The 25,000-nt window shown below is 37.0% G+C and overlaps 1 protein-coding gene across 1 annotated transcript in view; it reads left to right on the top strand.

Annotated features, from left to right (window-relative positions):
- Positions 1-25,000, top strand: part of TNKS1BP1 (tankyrase 1 binding protein 1) — a 127,373-nt gene that overhangs the window by 14,449 nt on the left and 87,924 nt on the right. The window contains exons 3-4 of the mRNA XM_053692275.1: positions 5,082-5,529; positions 8,284-10,099. Coding sequence (XP_053548250.1) covers positions 5,082-5,529; positions 8,284-10,099 — 2,264 coding nt within the window. The remainder of the gene's footprint in view (positions 1-5,081; positions 5,530-8,283; positions 10,100-25,000) is intronic.

Genomic DNA, 25,000 nt, shown 5'->3' with positions numbered 1-25,000 from the left:
CACCCATATTAGAACACAAACCTGATCGCATTTACTCAAGTGCGCTAACCTAACATGAAATATGAATATTTTGCATTCCAATGTTCTTCACATAGCAGAATATGTTCTATTTATTCTTAAATACATACATATATATATATATATATATATATATATATATATATATATATATATATATATACAGTATCTCACAAAATTGAGTACACACCTCACATGTTTGTAAATATTTTATTATATTCTTTCATGTGACAACACTGAAGGAATGACACTTTGTTACAATGTAAAGTAGTGAGTGTACAGCCTGTATAACAATGTAAATTTGCTGTCCCCTCAAAATAACTCAACACACAGCCATTAATGTCTAAACCGTTGGCAACAAAAGTGAGTACACCCCTAAGTGGAAATGTACAAATTGGGCAAATTAGCCATTTTCCCTCCCCAGTGTCATGTAAATCTTAGTGTTACAAGGTCTCAGGTGTGAATCGGTAGCAGGTGTCTTAAATTTGGAGTTATTGCTCTCACACTCTCTCATACTGGTCACTGGAAGTTCAACATGGCACCTCATGGCAAAGAACTCTCTGAGGATCTGAAAAAAAAATAATTCTTGTGCTACATAAAAATGTTCTAGGCTATATAAAGCTTGCCAAGACCCTGAAACTGTGCTGCAGCACGGTGGGCAAGACCATACAGCAGTTTCACAGGACAAGTTCCACTCAGAACATGCCTCGCCATGGTCGACCAAAGAAGTTGAGTGCCCATGCTCAGCATCATATCCAGAGGTTGTCTTTGTAAAATAGATGTTTGAGTGCTGCCAGCATTGCTGCAGAGGTTAGAGGGGCGGGGGGTCAGCCTGTCAGTGCTCAGACCATACACCACACACTTCATCAAATTGGTCTGCATTGCTGTCGTCCCAGAAGGAAGCCTTTTCTAAAGATGATGCACAAGAAAGCCCACAAACAGTTTGCTGAAGACAAGCAGACTAAGGACATGGATTACTGGAACCATGTCCTGTGGTCCAATGAGACCAAAATAAACTTATTTGGTTCAGATGGTGTCAAGCATGTGTGGTGGCAACCAGGTGAGGAGTACAAAGACAAGTGGGTTGTGCCTACAGTCAAGCATGGTGGTGGGAGTGTCATGGTCTGGGCCTGTATGAGTGCTGCCGGCACTGGGGAGCTACAGTTCATTGAGGTAACCATGAATGCCAACATGTACTGTGACATACTGAAGCAGAGCATGATCCCCTCCCTTCGGAGACTGGGCAGCAGGGCAGTATTCCAACATGATAATGACTCCAAACACACCTCAAAGATGACCACTGTCTTGCAAGCTGAAGGTAAAGGTTATGGACTGGCCAAGCATGTTTCCAGACCTAAACCTTATTGAGCATCTATGGGGCGTCATTAAACGGAAGGTGGTGAAGCACTCTGTGATGTCATCATGGAGGAGTGGAAGAGGACTCCAGTGGCAACCTGTAAAGCTCTGGTGAACTCCATGCCCAAGAGGCTTAAGGCAGTGCTGGAAAATAATGGTGGCCACACAAAATATTGACACTTTGGGCCCAATTTGGACATTTCCACTTAGGGGTGTACTCACTTTTGTGCCAATGGTTTAGACATTAATGGCTGTGTGTTGAGTTATTTTGAGGGTGCAGCAAATTTACACTATTATACAGGCTGTACACTCACTACTTTACAGATACTGTATATAACATTTTTTTTAATAAAATATATATCCTTACCTATATATCTATATGATTATATATAGGTATAGATATATACAGATAGATATAGGATTATTATTATTATTATTAATATTATTATTATTATTATTATAGGATACTATTTAAAAATACTTATTCCCCTATGTGAAGAATATTGGATTGTGAAATATTCACAGTAAATACACAGTTAAAAAATTCATTAAATATGAATATTGCATAAATATGATTTCACGTGTTTTCAGCTATTTGACAGCAAAGGGCTTCAATGTATATATATATATATATATATATATATATATATATATATATATATATATATATATATATATATATATATATATAAATTCCACTCCATTCACTCCAGAATAGACACTGCACTCACCGGATTCTTTGTAAAGTAAAACGTCACTTTTATTAAAGCTGTATTTAATAGGCATATTCCTTTTTATGCCTTTTTAATACAGCTTCAATAAAAGAGACGTTTTACTTTACAAAGAATCCGGTGAGTGCAGTGTCTATTCTGGAGTGAATGGAATTGATGTTTTTTATTGCACAGCACCCCAGTACTCTCTCTTTTGATTGATGAGTGCATTTGCAAACAAACTGTTGTGTGTGTGTGTGTGTCTATGTATGTATATATATATATATATATATAGCAAAAAAGGATTCCGGAGTCCCAAAGAAAAAGAGAGGTCTAAAGCCCATAGTCTAGGGCACACATTTCCAAACTTTAGTAGTTGTTATCAGGTATAGACACTATGCACACTGCACTTAGATAAGATAAACATAGAAAATTTATTGCAGATAATAGTAAAAAAGTTTACACAGGAGCTGCGGTACACGCAGTCACTCACAGTATTGCAGAGAGACAGGGAGGTAATGACGTCATCTGACGCGTTTCACGCCGGTTGGCGCTTTTTCAAAGCTATTTTGTATCAGCAGCTCTGTATGTGCTGATTCTTAGCCGCGTGGACGGCGGCCATTGGTCTCCCAGGAATAGAGAGTTTTCTTTGTCCGTTTACCTTACTACCTATATTTATTTTTATATATATATATATATATATATATATATATATATATATATATATATATATATATATATATATATATATATATAAATTGTTTATATGTGTAAAACATTTTTTTGCAATTAATTTTTAAATCATTTAATTAGTGTTATTATGAGTGTAAATGTACTCTTGTATGTGTTTTGTGTGTTTTGTGCAACTTTTTTGACTCACATAACAGTTAACCAGAGCTCTCAAGTCACGCTATCCTGATGCACATTAAATTCAGCTGCGCTCAATCGAACACTTTTACTCTCAACTTGTAATATGTGCGCTACTTTCGAAGTGTGCAAAGATCTGCAATAAACCCCTTTTCGCTCATGCCCAACAGTTACCGCACCACTCGTTATCTGGCCCAGGATGTTCAGAAATGTGAATCATGCAGATGATAACTGAAGTTGAGTAAAAGCTGGCTGAGTTAACAGAAAATAAAAATAATTCATGCAAATAGGCAGCCTGTGTTTCTTGCTAGATTATATATATATATATATATATATATATATATATATATATATATATATATATATATATATATTATACATTATGGAATAAAATGAACATGTGAAAGGGGTACTGATAAAACAGCACTACTCTCCATTTAAGTAACGCCATGTGTAGATAGGGCATGCAATTTTAAACAACTTTCCATTTCCAATTTACTGTTATGATCAAATTTGCTTTGTTCTCTAGGTATTTTTGTTAAAAGCTAAACCTAGGTTGGCTCAAACTGATTTCTAAGCCATTGAAGGCCGCCACTTGCTCAGTGCATTTTGACAGTGTTTCACAGCTAGTAAGCGCTAGTTCATGTGTGCCAAATAGTTAACATTTTGCTCACTCCCGTGGAATTATTTATAAGTCAGCACTGATTGGCTAAAATGCAAGTCTGTCAAAAGAACTGAGAAAAGGGGGCAGTCTGCAGAGGCTTAGATACAAGGTAATCACAGAGGTAAAAAGTGTACTAATATGACAGTGTTGGTTATGAAAAACTGGGGAATGGGTAATAAAGGGATTATCTCTATCTTTTTAAACAATAACAAAAATAAAGTAGACAGTCCCTTTAAAGAATTGTTCATGTGCAGTTTTTTTATACAAATGTGTTTTATTTCAGTTAATATAAATGGCCATACATTTAAAAAGATTAGTCTTTGTATATTCTAATGAATAATATGTTTCCAGTCTTCAATGTAAAAAAAAAAAAAAAAGTCAGCATAGCCCATAGTTTGTAAGGTTTGCACAGTCCTGGTGTATATGGCAAGTAAGTGAGAACATTTCTGCCAGTGTGTGCCAAGCTGTGCTGAAGAATGCAAATGAGTCATATCATACAAATATGTCAATTTGACTGTTCACTTGGTGTTTATGAAAGGTTGCTAAGGTTTAGCACACATTAACTCTTATTTACATGAATGGGAGGTATTTGTTAAATTAATAATTTAACTGATGCTATTTTTTTTTTTTTTTTTGCCATATTGCTTATACACCAAGCAGTGATATCCGTACACCAAGCACTGCAGTGATATCCGTACACCAAGCAGTGATATCGTCATACAAGATAAGATAACTTTCTTTGATATTGTTATCATTATTTACACATCAGAGGAAAATACATTAAAATGAACAATTACATTTTTCTATTATATATTTAGAAGAGCAGCAAGCAAAGATAATACTGTATATGATATATGAAAAGAACTAATTTAAAGGGTCATAAAATGCCTTGTAAGTGCAATAAATTAACATGTAAGCATGTCGTGAAAGCTTTCTGAAAGGATTAATACCATGTTGCTGCAGTCATGGGCGTAGGAACTGGGGGAACAAGGGGGGGGTGCATACGACCTTTAGGAAATCATTACAAGTGGCTGGTTATTGCTACTGTGAGCTCGCGATAGCGGTTAGTGTTTAGAAAATTAACCAGAGATCTTTATCTGTTTAATTTTCTAAAAGTACCCCAAATGCCCTTAAAATAGAGGGCATTATGTTTTTTTATTTTAAAAAATCTAGCCTTTTTTTTTTAATAAACAAAAACTGCACTAGGCAGTTTTGGGGTCTAAAGTTGGTGGGAGTGGGATATAGGAAGAAAAAAAAAAAAGCACTGAAAATTGCCTTTATATTGCGGTCTATGGGAACTGTGTGTTCCCAATAAATATATATGTATATGCTTATGTATGTGTTAAAATATGTTTATAAACTGATTGACACATAAATATATATACAATTCAGTATATACATATATATTTATATTACATGGGGTTTAGGTGTTACTGATGTTTTCTTATTTATTTTTTCCCCGCAAGTTCCACGTTTGAAGCCACTCTTAAAACCTAAGCCAGCCATTCCTCCACGACCAAAAGGATCCCTCTACTCATCAGTAAGTCATGATTCTTCCATTCAAGATGCCCCACCAGACTATTGTCTTTCTTCACCTCCTCCTGAGATACCCTCAGCTCTGAAGATTTCTCAGCTTACAGGACCACAACCATATGGGACCAGACGCACATCTTTGAAGAGATTTGTGTCATCTGGAGGAGGTGAAACGGATTATGGAAACCTGTTATCACCCATATCACCCTCAGAAAGTTCAATAATAGACTTTCCTCACAAAGTCGCCACACATCATCATGTGTCGGCTCTTCCAAGACCGTTCCAAAGTGGAGGAATTCGAAAAGGATTAGGTCCTCTCTTGCTAACCTCAAGAGGATGGGGAGAACAACGATGGCAGCAAGCAAAAGACTGCATGGAGAGGTGAGAGTAAATAGCACTTGTGAAACAAATGTTATAATAATGGTTCTTATCAAAGTAAATTATCTTTTATTTTAAATTTGCTGTTAGAGTTTCTCTCTTATCCCGATTCCTATTTTCTACTGTCTAGTTTTAGTTTTCTTTTCCATTTTTAAATGGACATGAAACCCAAAATGTTTTCTTTGTGATTCAGATAAAGCATACAATTTTAAACAAATTTCCAATTTACTTCTGTTATCTCATTTGCTTAGTTCTCTTGGTATCCTCTGTTGAAAAGCATGCCTAGGTAGGCTCAAGAGCTGGAAGCTACAGTCATGGCCAAAAATATTGGCACCTCTGCATTTTTGTCAGATAATGCACCACTCTGCCCAGAAAAGTGTTGCAATTACAAATGTTTAGGCACTCTCATGTTTATTTATTTTGTTTGGATTGGTATAACACAAAAAAGTGGGGGGGGGGAGCCAAATCTGACACATTCCACATAAATCTCCAAACATGGACTGGACAAAATTATTGGCACCCTCAATTTAATATTTGGTAGCACACTCCTTGGAAAAAATAACTGAAATCAATTGCTTCCTGTAACCATCAATGAGTTTCTTACACCTCTCTACTGGGATTTTGGAGCACTCTTCTTTTCGCGTACTGCTCCAGGTCTCTCAGATCGTAAGGGTTTCTTTTCCCAACTGCTGTTTTGAGATCTCTCCACAGGTGCTCTATGAGATTGAGATCTGGGGGCTCATTTATCAAATGTCTGTCGGACCTGATCCGACAGTGCGGATCAGGTCCGACAGACATCGCTGAATGCGGAGTGCAATGCACTCTCCATATTCAGCATTGCACCAGCAGCTCACAAGAGCTGTTGGTGCAATGCCGCCCCCTGCAGACTCTCGCGCCAATCGGCCGCCAGCAGGGGGGTGTCAATCAACCTGATCGTACTCGATCGGGTTGAATTACGGCGATTCCTGTCCGCCTCATCAGAGCAGGCAGACAGGGTTATGGAGCAACGGTCTTTAGACCGCTGCTTCATAACTGGTGTTTCTGGCGAGCCTGCAGGCTCGCCAGAAACACGGGGCCTCAAGCTCCTTTCTGAGCTTGATAGATAGGCCCCCTGGACTCATTGCTGGCCAGTTCAGTACACCTTGTATCCTGTGCCTGAAGGTCAGCTTCAATTTGTCTGGAAGTTGATCGTGGTTCTTTATCCACCATTCGAACAATCCTTCGTTGCAATACAGTGAGTCACAAATGGGGACAGCACTTGTTATAGGAGTGCACGGAGGAGACTTACCAAGTCTCAAATAGCCATATACAAAGTTCTCCAGCTACTCTAGTAATAAAGAACTTTATTAGTATTCCATCATGGGTCAAATAATCAACCATGGGCCATGGGTTGTAATCTTCTTGACAATGTTGTGGACACAGGAACATTAAGATCTCTGGAGATGGACTTGTAACCTTAAGATTGTCCATGCTTTTCCACAATTTTTGTTCTCAAATCCTCAGACAATTCTTTGCTGCTCTTTCTCTTCTCCATGCTCAGTGTGGCACACAGAGACACACAAGGTTGAGTCAATTTTTCCCCATTTTAACTGGTTGCCCTGTGATTTTAATATTGTCAGCACCTGTTAACTGATACAGGTGAGTTTAATTACATATTACAGGAGCTTCACAAACTTGGAATGCAATTATATCTTACAATTTTGAGAAGGTGCCAATAATTTTGTCCAGTCCATTTTTGGAGTTTTGCGTGGAATGTGTCAGATTTGGCTTTTTTTCTCCATTTTTTTTGTGTCATACCAATACAAACAAAACAAATAAACATGAGAGTGCCTAACCATTTGTAATTGCAACAATTTTCTGGGTGAAGTGGTGTATTATCTGACAGAAATTCATGGTGCCAATATTTTGGCCATGACTGTAGCTGCTGGTTGGAGGTTCCACATATATGCCTCTTGTCAATACTTACTGATATGTTCAGCTAGCTCCCAGTAGTGCAATGCTGCTCCTTCAACAAAGGATACCACGAGAATTAAACAAAATTGATAAAAGGAGTAAATTGGAAAGTTGTTTAAAAATGCTCTATCTAAATCCTAAAATAAAAACTTTGGATTTCATGTCTCTTTAAATAAATATTTGATGTAAAGGGTTTTTCAGTTATTACTTATTTGGTTATCCTAGAATGTTATAGATGTTTCCACTCATATTCTGGACTTTTCTTTTGTTGAATACCTTAACACACACTTTTATATTTTGTTTATAAAGTGATTAGTTTTATTTTAATGTAGTGTGCTTAGCTTAAGGGGCATATGTATCAAGCTCCGAATGGAGCTTGAGGCCCCTTGTTTCTGGCAAGCCTGCAGGCTCGCCAGAAACAGCAGTTATGAAGCAGCGGTCACAAAGACCGCTGCTCCATAACCTGTCCGCCTGCTCTGAGCAGGCGGACAGACTTCGCCACAATACAACCCAATTGAGTACGATCGGGTTAATTGACACCCCCTGCTGGCGCCTATTGGCCGCGAGTCTGCAGGGGGCGGCGTTGCACCAGCAGCTCTTGTGAGCTGCTGGTGCAATGCTGAATATGGCGAGCGTATTGCTCGCCGTATTCAGCGATGTCTGACGGACCTGATCCGCAGTGTCGTATCAGGTCCGACAGACATTGATAACTAGAGGCCTATGTCTCTAGTGTTCAATTTTTCATAATGGTTGTTTCCATTTTTCTTTATTGAATACTCATTATGTATATTGTTTTTTTACTAGCGACACAGATTCCAAGAGTTACAGCTTAAGCACAGAAAATAAGGAAAAAGCAGCAGAGAAAAGTGAGATAATCTTATTAGAAGAGAAACCAGTTTTTGTCCCCAAGGAAGCAACAAGTTCTATATCATCAGCACTAATAACAGGAGTTTCTACAAATAAATCAGATGAAATACCAAACAATAAAATTAACACCAGTAGCGAGAAAGTTCCAGACGTTCTTTCAGAAGGTGTGACTCCTGCTGTATTTCTTAAGACACAAGAACATGATGGACATTCATACTTTAAAAAAGATGAAGGTTTGAAAAGACTAGATCATGAGCATATTCTACTTCCAGAGAATGATGCTGTATCACAAAAGTGTAATGACTTTCATAGATCAAAAGATCAATCCAAAACATCTGAAGGTCGTCAACTAGATAGATTTACCTCCCCGGAACTGGAAGATGTTAAGTCTGGTAACATTACTCTTCCATACCAATATGATTATCAAGAAGTCACAATTTTGCCCTTTAAGCCCAAATGTCCAGAAGAACCCTGCACTAAAGCCTTAGATTATGAAGATAATGAAGAGATGAAAACTAAGTCACACTCTGATAGCATTACTCTTCCATACCAATATGATTATCAAGAAGTCACAATTGTGCCTTTTAACCCCAAATGTCCTGAAGAGCCCTGCACTAAAGCCTTAGATTATGAAGATAACGAAGAGATGAAAACTAAGTCACAGTCTGATAGCATTACTCTTCAAGACCAATATGATTATCAAGAAGTCACAATTGTGCCTTTTAACCCCAAATGTCCTGAAGAGCCTTGCACTAAAGCCTTAGATTATGAAAATAATGAAGAGATGAAAACAAATTCACAATCTGATAACATTACTCTTCTAGACCAATATGATTATCAAGAAGTTACAATTGTGCCTTTTAATCCCAAATGTCCTGAAGAGCCCTGCATTAAAGATAATGAAGAGATGAAAACTCAGTCATTTGTTTTAAAAGATTATAGTGATACTAGGCAAATCACAAATGAGAAGCCCAATATTTCTTCTAAGAATGAAGAACTCATAACTGATCTTGATAACTATACTAAATATTCCTACCACGCTCAGTCTTCTGATACAATAAACAGTGGGATTGTACCAGAGCATCCCATAGTTCCTAGTGAAGAAAGCATAATACCCAATGTGATTTCTGATCAGTTTCTAAAGAACAGTGGCAAGACTCCTATTCCACTCCCACGGGGAAGAAAAATGGTTACAAAGGACACAGATGTGGTCCCGATTCAACATTCAGAGGACAAAAGTCACATCCCAGAAGATTCCTTTAGAAGCTATGGAGATAGAAATGTGATTGATTGGGAATATAAAGAGGAATATGTAACAGGTCCTGAGAAACAGTCTCAGCATAGCGGTGAGACTCCAATAAATACTCATGATGTCCATAATTCGACTCCAAATGCTGTGAATTTGGAAAACATTAGCAAAGTGGATGATGATGATGATTACCTGACACATCGGCAAATAAAATCAGACCCTATTTATTCTGAGACCCTTGAACATTGTTTGGAAAAACAAAAAGGCAAACAACAAATGTCAATTACCACAGATGAGGTTACAAAGAAAGAGCAAATAAGTCAAAGAACTACAGATCAAGAACAGAAAGCGGGGAATACAGATCAGGCTACTACATATTTGCATAGTTTTGTTAATCCGGAAGCTACTCTAGAACATAGCATCAGTGCTGATGAAAAAGTGCCTGAGAACTTGGACAATACTGAACAGCTAATTTACTTCCTAGAGGATAACAAAGATACTCAGGTAAACTGGAATATAAAAATCTTAATCGTGTGTATGCGTTTCAATATATGAATATGGCAGAAAACGTTATGAAACATAGTGAAGCAGTCACTCTTCTTGCCAATATTTACAACCACAGACAACATAAACCGTAATAGATAAACTTGGAATGCATATTTTCCTACTCCCTACTCCATTAAAGGGAAATATTGATTATATGTTAAATCAATTAAAAGTGATGCAGCATATCTATAGAAAGCTGACTAAAAAAATATCACATGGACATCTCTGTAAAAAAGGAAAATATTTTACCTCAACATTTCTCACTAGAGTAAGTTCTCTGTGAGAAGTTGTCCTTCAGCTACTCTTTTTACTGTCATCTGCATTGTAAAAAAGGAACAGACAATCAGCATTATAAATATTGAGTTCACACTCTACTTTACAGGGGTCTTGTGGGATTCTACCATAATCTCATGAGATTTAATAGTAAAATTCCTTAAACTGAAGGAAATACATTTAGTGTGTCTGATGCATGCTCCCTTGCAAGTCCTAAGACAAAAATCCTGATTGGAAGTTTAAATTCTTAGTACAATAGGATGAGGCTACAGAGAAAATTTGGAGGAAGAATATATTTTTAATGTAGAGATGCTCATGTGATATTTTATATTCAACTTCATTAAGGTATGCTGCCTCTATGTAAAGTGATTTGGCATTTGAGTAACGTCCCTTTAAATAATATGTTTCTGCTCTGACATACCTTTAAAGGGATTCAGATAGGGCATGCCATTTTAAAAATCTTTCCAATTTACTTTTATCATTAAATTTGCTTTGTTCTCTTGGTAATCTTTGTTAAAAGCTAGGTAAGCTCATATGCTGATTTTTAAGCCCTTAAAGACCACCTCTTATCTCAGTGCATTTTGACAGTTTTTCAAGGCTAGATAGCTAGTTCATGTGTGCCATATAGATAACATTGTGTTCACTCCCGTCGATTTATTTATGAGTCAGCTCTGGTTGGCTAAAATGCATGTCTGTCAAAAGAACTGAGATAAGGGGCAGACTGCAGAGGCTTAAATACAAGATCAGAGGTAAGAAGTATTTTAATATAACAATGTTGGTCATGGAAAACTGGGGAATGGGAAATAAAAGTATTATCTATCTTTTTAAACAATAACATTTCTGGAATAGACTGTCATTATAACCCACTTTTTTTGCTTTATTTCCATCTCTTATTCTCTCATGCATTTGATTTTTATAATGCATAAATGTTAGTACATGTATTATGGCCTAGATTGCAAGTGGAGCGCACAATCTCATATTTCAACTCAATTATTAGATATTAACCAGAGAATGTTAGTGAGGCTGACCATTTTTTAGCACACCCTATATTTCAATGGATAGCACAAGATGCTCTAATATTGCTCATATTATTAAGTGGTTAGTTATGTGTAGCATGTCTGAAGACCTGAAGTAAAGTGTTGGGGTTAGAATGAAATTATAACAAAACACATGTATAATATATTAAAATACAGTATTTCACACACATATATATATATATATATATATATATATATATATATATATATATATATATATATTAACCCCTTTACAACCAAGGACGTGCCAGACACATCCTACAAAAAACGGTCATTAACGACCACGGACGTGCCTCTGGGGTTTCAAGAGCTGGAAGTGATTTTGATCGCTTTCACCCGCTTTCAGGGTATTGCAGTGATGCCTCAATATTGAGACATCCTGCAATACCCCTTTTTAGCCACTGATGCAGAGAGAGCCACTCTGTGGCCCTCTCTGCATCGACCAGCGATGGTGCCGATCTTTGGTGAATGGGAGGGATAGCAGGGAGGCGGGTGGGCTGACCATCACTGGATCAGTTCCGGATCCTCTTCATCCAGTGTGCGAATGGTTGGGAGCGAGCGTGGTGGGGGGGCGGGCGGGAGCGCGCACTTGTGTGTGAACACGCTCGCGATAGTATAGAATTGTTTGGAATGGAGGAAGGAAATGGGGGTGAATAAATGTTGGAAAAGGGATCTGGGAGAGGGAGGAGGGTAGGCTAATGAAGGGGGCAGCTACACTACAGAAAATTGGCTTTTTTGCCAAAAAAAATAATAAAAACACTTTTTTTTTTTTTTAGCAAACTGGCTACTATATATATGTATCATATACCTTTGAGCCTTCTCAGTCTAACACCTTGTCATATACCAAATACCTTTAAATCATTAATGACACTGTACACTGTACACTTACAGATAGTTATATTTGTAACAGCTTACGGCCAAAAACAATTGTGGAAACCCGGCCATAGTGACAAAGTGAAATGCACTCCTGGCACAACCTCCAGTGTGCTCAGTAATCCCAAATACACCGAATAGCAGCAAACTAGCACTCAATTGATTATTTTATATGAAACATTAAAAATTAACTTTTATTATTATTTGACTAAAAATTGCGGCATAATGTGTCTATGCCACACTGGCACCGTTATCAAATGCAAACAACAGAACAATTACATTTAGTTAATTCTTAATATTTCATATATAATTATCTATGGAGGGATATATTTTTTTACTAGTTAAAGGGATATGAAACCTAAATTTTGTTCTTTCATGATTCAGATAGAACATGCAATATTAAGCAACTCCTAAGAGTCGATTTATGACCGCTGCTCCTTAACCTCTGAGGTGGTGGACAGCAATCAGCCTGATCGAATACGATCGGGTTAATTGACACCCCCTGCTAGCGGCCACGAATCTACAGGGGCGGTATTGCACCAGCAGTTCACAAGAACTGCTGGTGCAATGATAAATGCCGACAGCGCATTTATCGATGTGCAGCGGACATGATTCACTATAGCGGATCATGTCTGTCCGCACCATGATAAAAGTAGGCATTTAAGCTTTGAATCCAGCCTATTTTTGTTTCAGCACCTGGGTAGCGTTTGCTGATTGGTGGCACTACCCAGCGTGCTGAACCAAAAATGGGCTGGCTCCTAAGCTTACATTCCTGCTTTTTCAAATAAAGATACCAAGCTAACAAAGAAAAATTAACAATAGGAGTAAATTAGAAAGTTGCTCTATCTGAATCATGAAAGAAAAAAAAATTGGGTTTCATATCCCTTTAAAGGGACAGTCAACACCAGAAATGTTGTTGTTTAAAAAGATAGAAAATTCCTTTATTACGCATTCCCCAGTTTTGCATAAACAAAACAGTTATAATAATACACTTTTTACCTCTGTGATTACCTTGTATCTAAGCCTCTGCAGACTGCCCCCTTATTTCAGTTCTTTTGACAGACTTGCATTTTAGCCAATCAGTACTAACTCCTAGGTAACTTCACATGTGTGAGCTCAAAGTTATCTATATGACACACATGAACTAACTCCCTCTAGTGGTGAAAAACTGTCAAAATGCATTCAGATTAGAGGTGGCCTTCAAGGTCTAAGAAATTAGCATATGATCATACCTAGGTTTAGCCTTCAACTAAGAATATCAATAGAACAAAGCAAAATTGGTGCTTAAACTAAATTGCAAAGTGGTTTAAAATTACATGCCCTGTTTGAATCATGAAAGTTTATTTTTTACTTGACTGTCCCTTTAACAATTAGTTAAAGGGCTATAGCAATGCAAAAAGAAAAGTTTCTAATATGTTAAAGAATTGTATTATTGCACTATTGTCTGTTTATAAGTATGTGTTTAACCCCTTAAAAGAGATTCAACACAGTTAAAGTCAGCTCCAGAGAAGTGATGCAATACTAGGACCTAGCTGAAGTCATCTGGTGATCCAATGTCAAGAGACAACTGTGTGTAACCACCAATCACCAGCTAGCTCTCAATAGTGTAGGATATACATATTATTTTTAAAGAAAGGACACCAAGAAAACAAACACATTTTCAAAATAGAAATTAATTTAAATGTGTTTTAAAATTACATGCTCTGTATCATGGAAGATTAGTTTAGAATTTCATATTCCTTTAACCCTTTAGTGACCAGACATTTTTTTCAATTTTCTTACCATTTGGGAGTGACCAGGGCTATTTTTAAATTTCAGCTGTGTTTTTGTTTAGCTGTAACTTTCCTCTTACTCTTACTCATTTACTGTACCCAAACATATTATATACAAATTTTCTCACCATTTAATGGACTTGCTATAGATGCCATTATTTTCATCATATCTTATAATTTACTATAAAACAAATTATAAAATATTATGAAAAAATGGAAAAAACACACTTTTACTAACTTTGACCCCCAAAATCTGTTACACATCTACAACCACCAAAAAACACCCATGCTAAATAGTTTCTAAATTTTGTCCTGAGCTTAGAAATGCTCAATGTTTACATGTTGATTGCTTTTTTTGCAAGTTATAGGGCAATAAGTACAAGTAGAACTTTGCTATTTCCAAACCATTTTTTTTTTCTCAAAATTAGCGATAGTTACATTATAACACTGATATCTGTCAGGAATCCCTAAAAAAAAAACCTTCACATGTATATATTTTTAAAAAGAAGACAACCTAAGGCAGTGATTTTCAACTTTTTTTTTTTTTTTTGCCGTGGCACATTTGTTTACATTAAAAAATCCTGCGGCACACCACCATCCCAAAATTTTACAAAATACAATACAATACTGTATATATACACACATACATACACAAACAAATATATATATATATATATATATATACACACACACATACTGTACTGTGCTGTCATGCCATGCCTCATACAAACTATACAGATGCTACTTATTTTTTTACATCCGTTTTTTATGTATACACATCATGCACTCACACAATTCTTCACAATTCCTCGCCTTCTATCCATTCCTCTCCCTTGCTTGCTCACCCTCTCTTGTACTAAATTGAAATCCTCTCCCTCACTCATAAAGTTAGGTTGTTATATTCCAAACTTGAACCCCAGCCCTACTGCTATACAGCTTTGATATTTCATGCTGTCTTCTGTTGTCATGCACCTTGGTCTAAGAAGAATCTTCATGACTGCTAAACAGAACTGCACATTCCATCTGTTTAGGCCAGTAAGGATAAAATGCCTGAGACTGCCCTTCCATGCATTAGGAATACATTTTTTTCTGATGAAGCGCATGTAAGCATGCGCGAAACGCGTCAGTTCTAGCACCCCTTGCACACCTGTAACAGTGCTACTCACCTTGTATATTCAATAAACCACTTAGCATCAAGTTCTCGGTTCCTCGTTTTTTTCTTTTGTGTTTCATTCATATATATATATATATATATATATATATATATATATATATATATATGATATAGAGAGAGATAATCTTATTTGTCTATAGTTGTGGGATTTTTCAGCCCAAGAGGAGCTAAACATATTTTTATTTATTTATTTGTTTGTTTTTGTTAGTTTTACACTGAAAAGTATTGTCAACTAAAAGTATAAATAGAGTTAACAAATAATATAAAATTTGCCAAAAGTGAAGACTGACAGTATAAACTTTTTAAAGTTTTTTTTTTTTAAAACAATGATGTTTTGTTCTTGTATGTACAGGGATACAAATTGCAGCTATTTTCTCTTTCTTTACCAGACATATATTATGTCATCCTCAGATCACAGATTCCTCCCAGCACAAATATGACTAAACATACAGTATAACTAGCTAGAAATAATAAAAGTTTGACATGTTCTCACAAGTAATTGTATACATTGGTATGTGGATTTCATCTATGAATATTGTATTGCTAGATAAAAAAGATTGGGGCTGGAAAAAGTATCTATGACTAAGGCAAGTACAAGAAACGCGTAAGATGGGCAGCACTTACCTTTGCTTTAAACAGTGTGACTTGTTATCTTTTTAAATTAGATTTATAAAGGAATTTTGTATTTTAAATGGACACTCAAGTCAAAATTAAACTTTCATGATTCAGATAGAGCAGCAATTTTAAACAATTTTCCAATTTACTCCCATTAACAAAATGTGCACATTCTTTTTATATTTACATTTTTTAAGCTACTACTGAGCATGTGCAAGAATTCACAAAATATACGTATATGCATTTGTGATTGGCTGATGGCTGTCACATGATACAGGGGGAGTGGAAATAGACATAACTTTAAAAACTGTCAGAAAAAAATAAAAATGCAAAAGAAAATTCTCTAACGTGTTAGACCATTTAATTTATTTCACTATTGCTTGCATCTAGCCATGTGTTTAATCCTCTGCAAAAGGGTTTAACACTATTTGGACATAGCTGAACACATCTGATGAGCCAATGACAGGAGGCATATTTGTGTATTCACCAATTCCCAACTAGCTCCCAGTGGCGCACTGCTGCTCCTAAGGCTATCTAAATATGCTTTTAAAAAATATATACTGAGAGAGCAAAGTAAATTTGATAATAGATGCAAATTGAAAAGTCTCTTAAAATCACATGCTCCATCTAAATTATGTAAGTTTAGATTTGACTTTTTTAACCCCTTTAAAAAGTACTCGATTGGTATAAACTCTTTACAGTAGAAACTTTACATTTTAATATAGATGTCTTTCATTGCATTTTTCAAGTAATACATTGATGTAGTTCTTTAAGAATATCCCTGATTAAACACAGATGCTAAGAACAAAATGGTAAATAAATTGATTACCAGGGTTCTTCAATTGTAGAAATCAACTAACAGTCCAGATTTTCAAGAACTCAAGAGTTGTAAAAGGGATAGTAAACACCAAAAATGTTATTGTTTAACCCCTTAATGACCAACGACATACAGGGTACGTCCTACAAAAAAAGTCGTTAACGAACAAGGGCGTACCCTGTACGTTGTTAGTCTTTCCAAGCAGTGTAAGCGATCCTGATTGCTTCCAGCCGCTTTCATGTTATTGCAGTGATGCCTCGATATTGAGGCATCCTGCAATAACATTTGTTAGAAGTCCGATGCAGAGAGAGCCACTCTGTGGCCCTCTCTACATCGGCCATCGATGGCCGTGATCGTTGGTGGGTGGAAGCCGAGGCGGATGGGCGGCCATCGGTGAAGGAAGTGCGTCGGAGGGGGCGGGATCGTGTGCGAGGCCACCGGGGGCGCACAAGTGTTCACGGGGACAGGGGGCAGACACGTGCACGGGGGCGGGAGTGGGTGGGATCGCTACACTATGGCACAATAAAAAAATTTAATAAGGTGGGAGAGAGGACTGGGAAGGGTGGGAATTTTCAGCTAAGGGACCTGCGAGGAGGTGGTGGTTGGATATTGAGGGGAGCAGCTACACTACAGAAAATATTTTTTTAAATACCATATTTTAGATGGCGCACAATAAGGTAGAGTGGGAGGGTTAGAGAGCTGTTTTGGGGGGTTCAGGGAGGTTGGTGGCTAAGGGAGGATCCTACACAGTAGAATTATGTTTAAAAAAAACAAAAAAACAAAACTTTTATTTTAGTACTGGCAGACTTTATGCCAGTACTTAAGATGGCAGAGACAATTGTGGGGTGGGGGAGGAAAGAGAGCTGTTTAGGAGGGATCAGGGGGTGGGCTGTGTCAGGTGGGAGGCTGATCTCTACACTAAAGCTAAAATTAACCCTGCAAGCTACCTAATTAACCCCTTCACTGCTGGGTATAATACACGTGTGGTGCGCAGTGGCATTTAGCGGCCTTCTAATTACCAAAAAGCAACTCCAAAGCCATATATGTCTGCTATTTCTGAACAAAGGGGATCCCAGAGAAGCATTTACAACCATTTATGCCATAATTGCACAAGCTGTTTGTAAATAATTTCAATGAGAAACCTAAAGTTTGTGAAAAGTTTGTGAAAAAATTAACAATTTTTTTTATTTGATCGCATTTGGCGGTGAAATGGTGGCATGAAATATACCAAAATGGGCCTAGATCAATACTTTGGGATGTCTTCTAAAAAAAATATATACATGTCAAGGGATATTCAGGGATTCCTGATAGATATCAGAGTTACAATGTAACTATTACTAATTTTGAAAAAACGTGGTTTGGAAATAGCAAAGTGCTACTTGCATTTATTGCCCTATAACTTGCAAAAAAAAGCAAAGAACATGTAAACATTGGGTATTTCTAAACTCAGGACAAAATTTAGAAACTATTTAGCATGGGTGTTTTTGGTGGTTGTAGATGTGTAACAGATTTTGGGGGTCAAAGTTAGTGTGGGTTTTTTCCATTTCTTCATCATATTTTATATTTGTTTTTATAGTAAATTATAAGATATGATGAAAATAATGGTATCTTTAGAAAGTCCATTTAATGGCGAGAAATTTTTTTATATAATATGTGTGGGTACAGTAATGAGGAAAATTACAGCTAAACAAAAAAACAGCAGAAATGTAAAAATAGCCTTGGTCCCAAACGGTCAGAAAATGGAAAAGTTCTGTGGTCCTTAAGGAGTTAAAAATATAGATAATCCCTTTATTTACCATTCCACAGTATTGCATAACCAGCACTGTTATAGAAATATAGCTTTTCCCTCTGTAATTACCTTGTAGCTAAGCTTCTGCTGACTGCCTCCTTATCTAAGATCTTTTGACAGATTTGCATTTTAGGCAATTAGTGCTGACTCTTAAATAACTCCACGTGTATGAGCACAATGTTATTGATATGAAACACATAAACTAACGCTCTCTAGCTGTGGAAAAACTGTCAAATGCATTCAGATAAGAGGCGGCCTTCAAAGGCTTAGAAATTAGCATATGAGCCTACCTAGGTTTATCTTTCAACTAAGAATACCAAAAGAACAAAGCAACTTTGATGATAAAAGTAAATGATAAAGTTGTTTAAAATTACATTCCCTATCTGAATCATGTAAGTTTAATTTGGACTTTACTACCCCTTTAATTAATCTGTACTCATGCAGGGGAGGGCTGGCTTAAGGTATTGTGCTGCCTGGGTCCAAGAATTGAAGGATGCACCCGCTCAGCTCCTTGTCCGCCACAGTCAAAGAACAACCATAGTCAGCAGTCACAAAGATTAAAGTTCATTAGATTGAAAATTATCACTCAAGCATGCTGATAACAAGCTGATGTGCCCAAAATAACAGCATATTTATTTAAGTCAATCCCAGAGCAGCAATGCACCACTGTGACCTAGCGGAACAAATCTTGTGAGCCAATGACAACAGACATATATGTGTGCAGCCTCCAATAACCAGCTAGCTCCTAGTAATGAATTGCTACTTCTGGAGCTACCTGCATATGCTTTTCAACATTAAGTAAATGTAATAAATTGACCAATGATATGCTCTATCTGAACCATGACATAATTTCTGATATGTGTAAATGTCCCCTTTAAAGAACAAGCACCTGATCAGGGTTCATTGTATTCAAATATGCTGCAGGAAACACCATTTCAAATGGGTTGGCTGGCTCACATTCGCTCTCCTACTCCCCAGTGGGAGGTTGATTTTTGGTGCTGTCCTTCTTTTACATAACTTTTATATAGCCAATACTGCAGAATTAAATGTTTCAACAGGCAAAAGCAGCCATTTCAAATGACAAAATAAAGTTAAATATGCTATTTGTAAATAATTTAATACACTCCAGAAAGTAAAATGGCTAACATTTTTTAAGCATTCCTGCTGATCAGTCTCTCATCATTTTATATTTTTCACTGTGGTTTCAAGTATCATTCCTCTCAGACACAGTTACTGTTTACTTTTTTAGATCTGTGTAAAATAAACAAAGAAAAAGAAATTGCTGCTAATGGTAAACTCATATGACCTCTTATCCAAGAGATTATATACAATTCCTGGTCTTTGCTTGTTATACTGTTCAGAGATATAAGAAAATACTTTTTTAATACTAAAAACATTAACTTTATTGCTGATCCGACAATAAGTAGTTTAATAATAAAAATACTGAAGTTTGCAGAAAATATACATTGTGATACTGACACTAGGATTATTATTTTTAAAGGGATATGAAACCCCAAAAAATGTATTTCATGATTCAGTTAGAGAATACAATTTGAAACAACATTTCTGTTTATTTCTATGAAATAATTTGCTTAATTTTCTTGGTGTTCTTTGTTGAAAAGTACACCTAAGTAGGCGTAGGAGCAGCAAAGAGCTACTGGAAGCTATATATGCCTCTTGTCATTGGCTGATCCAATGTGTTCAGCTAACTCCCAGTAATGCAAAGGATCCCAAGAGAATGAAGCAAATTTGATACTAGAGGTGCGTGGAAAATTGTCTGATCTGAATAATGAAAGAAAAATTAAAAGGTTTTAAGAATCCTGATAAACAAAATATAAATTTTAAAAATTATTTAGTGGTGTTGCTTGGTAACACAAATTGCTTATCAGCCAATCACATGGCAGCAACTCAATGCATTTAGGCAGCATGGTGAAGACGACTTGCTAAAGATCAAACCAAGCATCAGAATGGGGAAGGGGACTTAAGTGACTTTAAACGTGGCATGGTTGTTGGTGCCAGACGGGCTAGTCTGAGTATTTCAAAAACTGCTGTGTACAAGTACCATAATCCTGTTTAAAGGGAAATTAAAGCTCTAGGGCCTAGGTTACTAGTGGAGTGCTATTGATAGTTCAGGGTGCACTATACAATCTGGTGCAACAAGTAAAATAGTTTAACCAGAGAATGTTTAGAGTGGCCGACATCTCTTTAGTGCGCCCTATACTTTCAATAGATAGAGCTGCCGCTCTAAACATCACTCTTCTTATTACAAGTTGTGAGTTATGTGTTGGCTTAACAAGGAGAAAGGACAGCACATCCTGACCAGACCGGGTACACATCCCATTACCCATTAACAGGCTCAGCTTTGATTGCAGTGTCTGTTTCTGTAATTCTCCCTATGGACTTGCACCCAGGCAGGCCCGGGGTTAACTGCCTGTGACTCTGTAAATAGTGTAGCTTTATGTGAGTGTTATAGCAACCAAAGCGGAGCCTGTTTATGGGTCATGGGATGTGTACCCGATCCGGTCAGGATGTGCTGTCCTTTCTCCTTGTTTTTCTTATGCCCAGGGTGATTACATAAGTCTGTGAACCCTGATTTGTTCTCAGTTTGTTTGATTATTAGCTTGCAGTTGTTTGGATGTATTAGAGACTCATATATATGTGGAAGAGACCTTGATGTGGTACCTGGGCTTGTCCCATTCGGCAAAATGGGGTAACTAACTCTTTCAGTTTTGCTTTTAATCCTAGCTGAGAGCTTGTGAGCGAGTGCTGGACTTTTTCTGTGTGTGCTACAGTGTATGTGTTAGCTTGACTAGATCTACAATAGGGCTGCAATAAATTATAACAAAACACAAGTAAAACATAATTAAATAAAGTATTACATAATTAAAGGACATTTGTATGGCTTCAACATGGGACAACTTCTACGATAGTTCCTTATGTTAGTTGTGTATCATACCCTTCTATTTGTTTTGTAACATAATAAGGTGAACAAACCTCTTGATTTGTACAACTGCGATTATCTGTTGATCGCTATATGCAGATTTACTGTTTTGTCAAAACTTTCAAATAAATAAATAAAATTGTTTAAAAAAAAATAAAAAAAATAATAATTAAAGGACATTAAACACTTTGAGATGGTAATATAAATGATAAATCGTATATAATAAAATAAATATGCAATATACTTATATTTATTTTGCCACCTTTTCCTTTTAATTCCACTCTGAAATTGTGAGCTTTTCAGCTCCTGATAGAAATGAAAGTGCAGAACACTGTTAAATTCCATACAGTGATTGGCTGCATACTCTAGTGACCTATTTATATCTGTCCCTAATTGGCCACAGCAGAGAATGTAACCTAAAATACAACATGGCAGCTCCCATTGTTTTATAGACACAAAAACGTTACACTTATTTTTGTCAATATTTAAACAGCTAATGAAATGTTTAAAAATACATCTACATGTTATTGTCAGACTAATCTTTTCTTTGAATGCTTCATTCTAAATAGCGTGAAGGAATGTGGTCAAGTGGGCAGGTTGTGAGATGAACAGAAGATAGGAGTATGAAATAGAAATAGACTTGTTCGGCCAGGCTGAGGGCAGATTCTATTACCTGAGGATGAATTTATAATGCAGGAAATCAGCATGGGTGCATGAATTTCTCCACTGACATTTAGCAGTCCGTGAACATCAATGAAGATAGTTGGTCTGTTTGGTTTGTCACAGTTGTCGTCGAGTGCATGATGCATGGCAAACAGTGGAGAGTGCATCTTTTTCAAGTGTTGATTTAATTGCAGAACTATACTGTAGGCCACAAGGTCTGGACAAGGGAAGGATTAAAAGGTTGAGAAGAGCAGGGGCGGAGCCAACAGCCGAGGAGAGCAGTCGCATCTGCTTTGAGCTCCAACTATTGATAAGGCAATAAGCTCTAAAAAATCTGCACTACCTTCTTTAAAGGACACTCTCTTTATCAACAGACATTGAGAGAGTGGGTAAGACCATTAACCTACTTTTTGTAGGACAAATATCCCCCACTTCACGGCAATGCCGATCTTTGAGGCCTATGGGCAAACCTAGATCCTTTCTTGAAGACAACCATGCGAGCAATGCCTGAAAGCTCACCAAGCCCCTGCACAAACCAAAATTTACTAAATGACACAGCTGCAAGAGACCGGGACCTGTAGTAGAGGCCTGCAGTTGATGGGGTTCCAGGGGTCTAAAATGCACACATCTCTGGCCGCTACTACTCTCCATCTACCAGACCACACTAGAGAATTACTGTGAGACATATATACCTGACACTGGATATGTCGATATCTGAAGTCTGGAGACATTTGTGTATCGCGAGTAGGGGCCCACTCTTTCATATAATTTGTGGAGACACTGGGGTGCATCTACAGAGGCAACAAAATGGAGGACTCCTATACTACAGTACGGGCCCTATTGTTGAAGTTGGAAGAGGCCATGCAGGATAGATTTGAAAGACTGTCACAACATATACGAAATCTGAGCACACAGGATGAATTAGGCAATGTAGCGGAGCCAGAGGTTGCAATTTCCTTCGTCCAACAGGAGCTCCTGCTGTGTCACGCTATTCAAATAAGTGACCCCAGTTGTGTCACGGATCCCATTCCAGATTCATACAGGTCAGATGACCCTTCCTACCTGATGCCTGTGAGCTCTATAGAGACGGCGACTGGTCACCAGGAGCGAGATGTAAGCCGGCAGAGGCAGGGTATTACAACAGATCTCCTTACTAACCTACACTGCAAAACTAATCCTCAGCCGAGTCTGTATGCAGCCCTGACCTCCACTAATTCAGCTACACCTTTATTACCACACTGGAGGGCGAGTTTTGTAGGCGCTGCTAAAAGCAGAGGTATACATGTGCTGCTGAGGAGTTGAAACCAGTTATCTGAGTTAAAAATGGGATTTTTCAGATCTAAAAATGCCTTGGAGGTCTCTTCCTACTCTAACTTCTCACATATCCCCTACAATATGCACCCCAACCAGTTGCATGTGGGTTAGGTTAAAGACTACCTAAAATCCAAGATTAGTGTCCCTATTACCCTGCCGGAACTAGAGAGAAAATATTGGGTGATGATACATGATCCCAGCGACACTGTTATTTAGTTTTTAAGAGCCTGACAAACCTCCCTGCTCTTGAGAACTTTCCCAAGACTTTCACATCAAATATGATTTCTCTATATAATATCCTTTGTCTACTAGCTCATTGTTTATAATGTAAGTTAAACAGGTCACAACAAAATGTTGATGTTTAGGCTGTTATATTTTACGTAGAAGTTGTTATCCATATCCAGTAAGCTCAGGCTGCCTGCTATATGTGTTCTTAGATAAGGGAACTTTCTGGCAGTTGGACTGATTATTAACACTGGTTTCTCATTTTAACTCTTCCCCCTTATAACTTTTTCTCAATATAAAAAAATATTACAACATAGATATCATGTGTCTACATTAACCAATATTTATGTTATTTACAGATGAATGCATAGCCTCCTAGTTTACCATATAATTATATTTCAGACTAATTATAGTTCCTTTGACTTTTATAGCTGATTCCCCCATAATTGGTTCTACTGTGCTTCACAGTATGATCATTTATATTTCAATTGATAATATAATACATCTTAATATTCTTAATATATCAGAAGATTAATTTGCTCTGTGATCCCGGTCTTGAACACTTCCAGAAACGTGGGGTTGGTTGACAATTTGGAATATAACTATGCTACACTACGAGGTACTAGGTTACATATATACTATTGGTACTTTTTGATATTACTATTACATACCCTCCTGGCAAAGTTGGCTCTCATTTTCCCCATGTCTTTTCAGGTCATGACCTTATAATGGTTATGCATTTCTAGAGTGTGTTTTTTTTAGCCTGTCCTTACCAACTCCAATTAATATCTTAAGATTTGTAGGTTGACATGTTAACCTTTTATTTTATTTGTTACCATACTTGTTTTTTTTACTTACTGTAGTCATTTTACATCATTTGCGCACCACCAGACTCTCTATATCAAGTGGTGGTAACCTGATGTCCATTACTATACTGTTCTAACTAGTATCCTCTCAAATAGCTCATCCTAAATGTATGTTAAAAACAAGCTGGTTGGAAACATGTTTCCCATTTCTTCCTCAGCCGGAGGGGGAAATGGTGGATAACATGTAGCAAAGTTAAGTAGAGATAGTTAGCTTTGACACCTTACACCCTTTAGCAACCTATACTATATTACCGTGACTTGAAGAAAGTTGGTTGCCATTTAGCTATAACATTAGAGGAATTTCACATAGTATGCTAGTGTCTAGTTTATAGTTAGACAATATATCTAACAGAGGAAAACATTAGATATGTGTCCTCGGATTTCCTTATGCCATATCTAAACTGCTCATATAATCTATATATCGGTCTCTGCTCATGCTTATAACCACTAATCAATTGGCCCAACAGTGGCCTACCATGTAACTATTACTTGAAACTTGT

The sequence above is a fragment of the Bombina bombina genome, chromosome 9 (genome assembly GCF_027579735.1).
Source record: "Bombina bombina isolate aBomBom1 chromosome 9, aBomBom1.pri, whole genome shotgun sequence".
Lineage (NCBI taxonomy): Eukaryota > Metazoa > Chordata > Amphibia > Anura > Bombinatoridae > Bombina > Bombina bombina.
The sequence above is the reverse complement of the archived record's forward strand: the minus strand, read 5'-3'. Positions and strand labels throughout refer to the sequence as shown.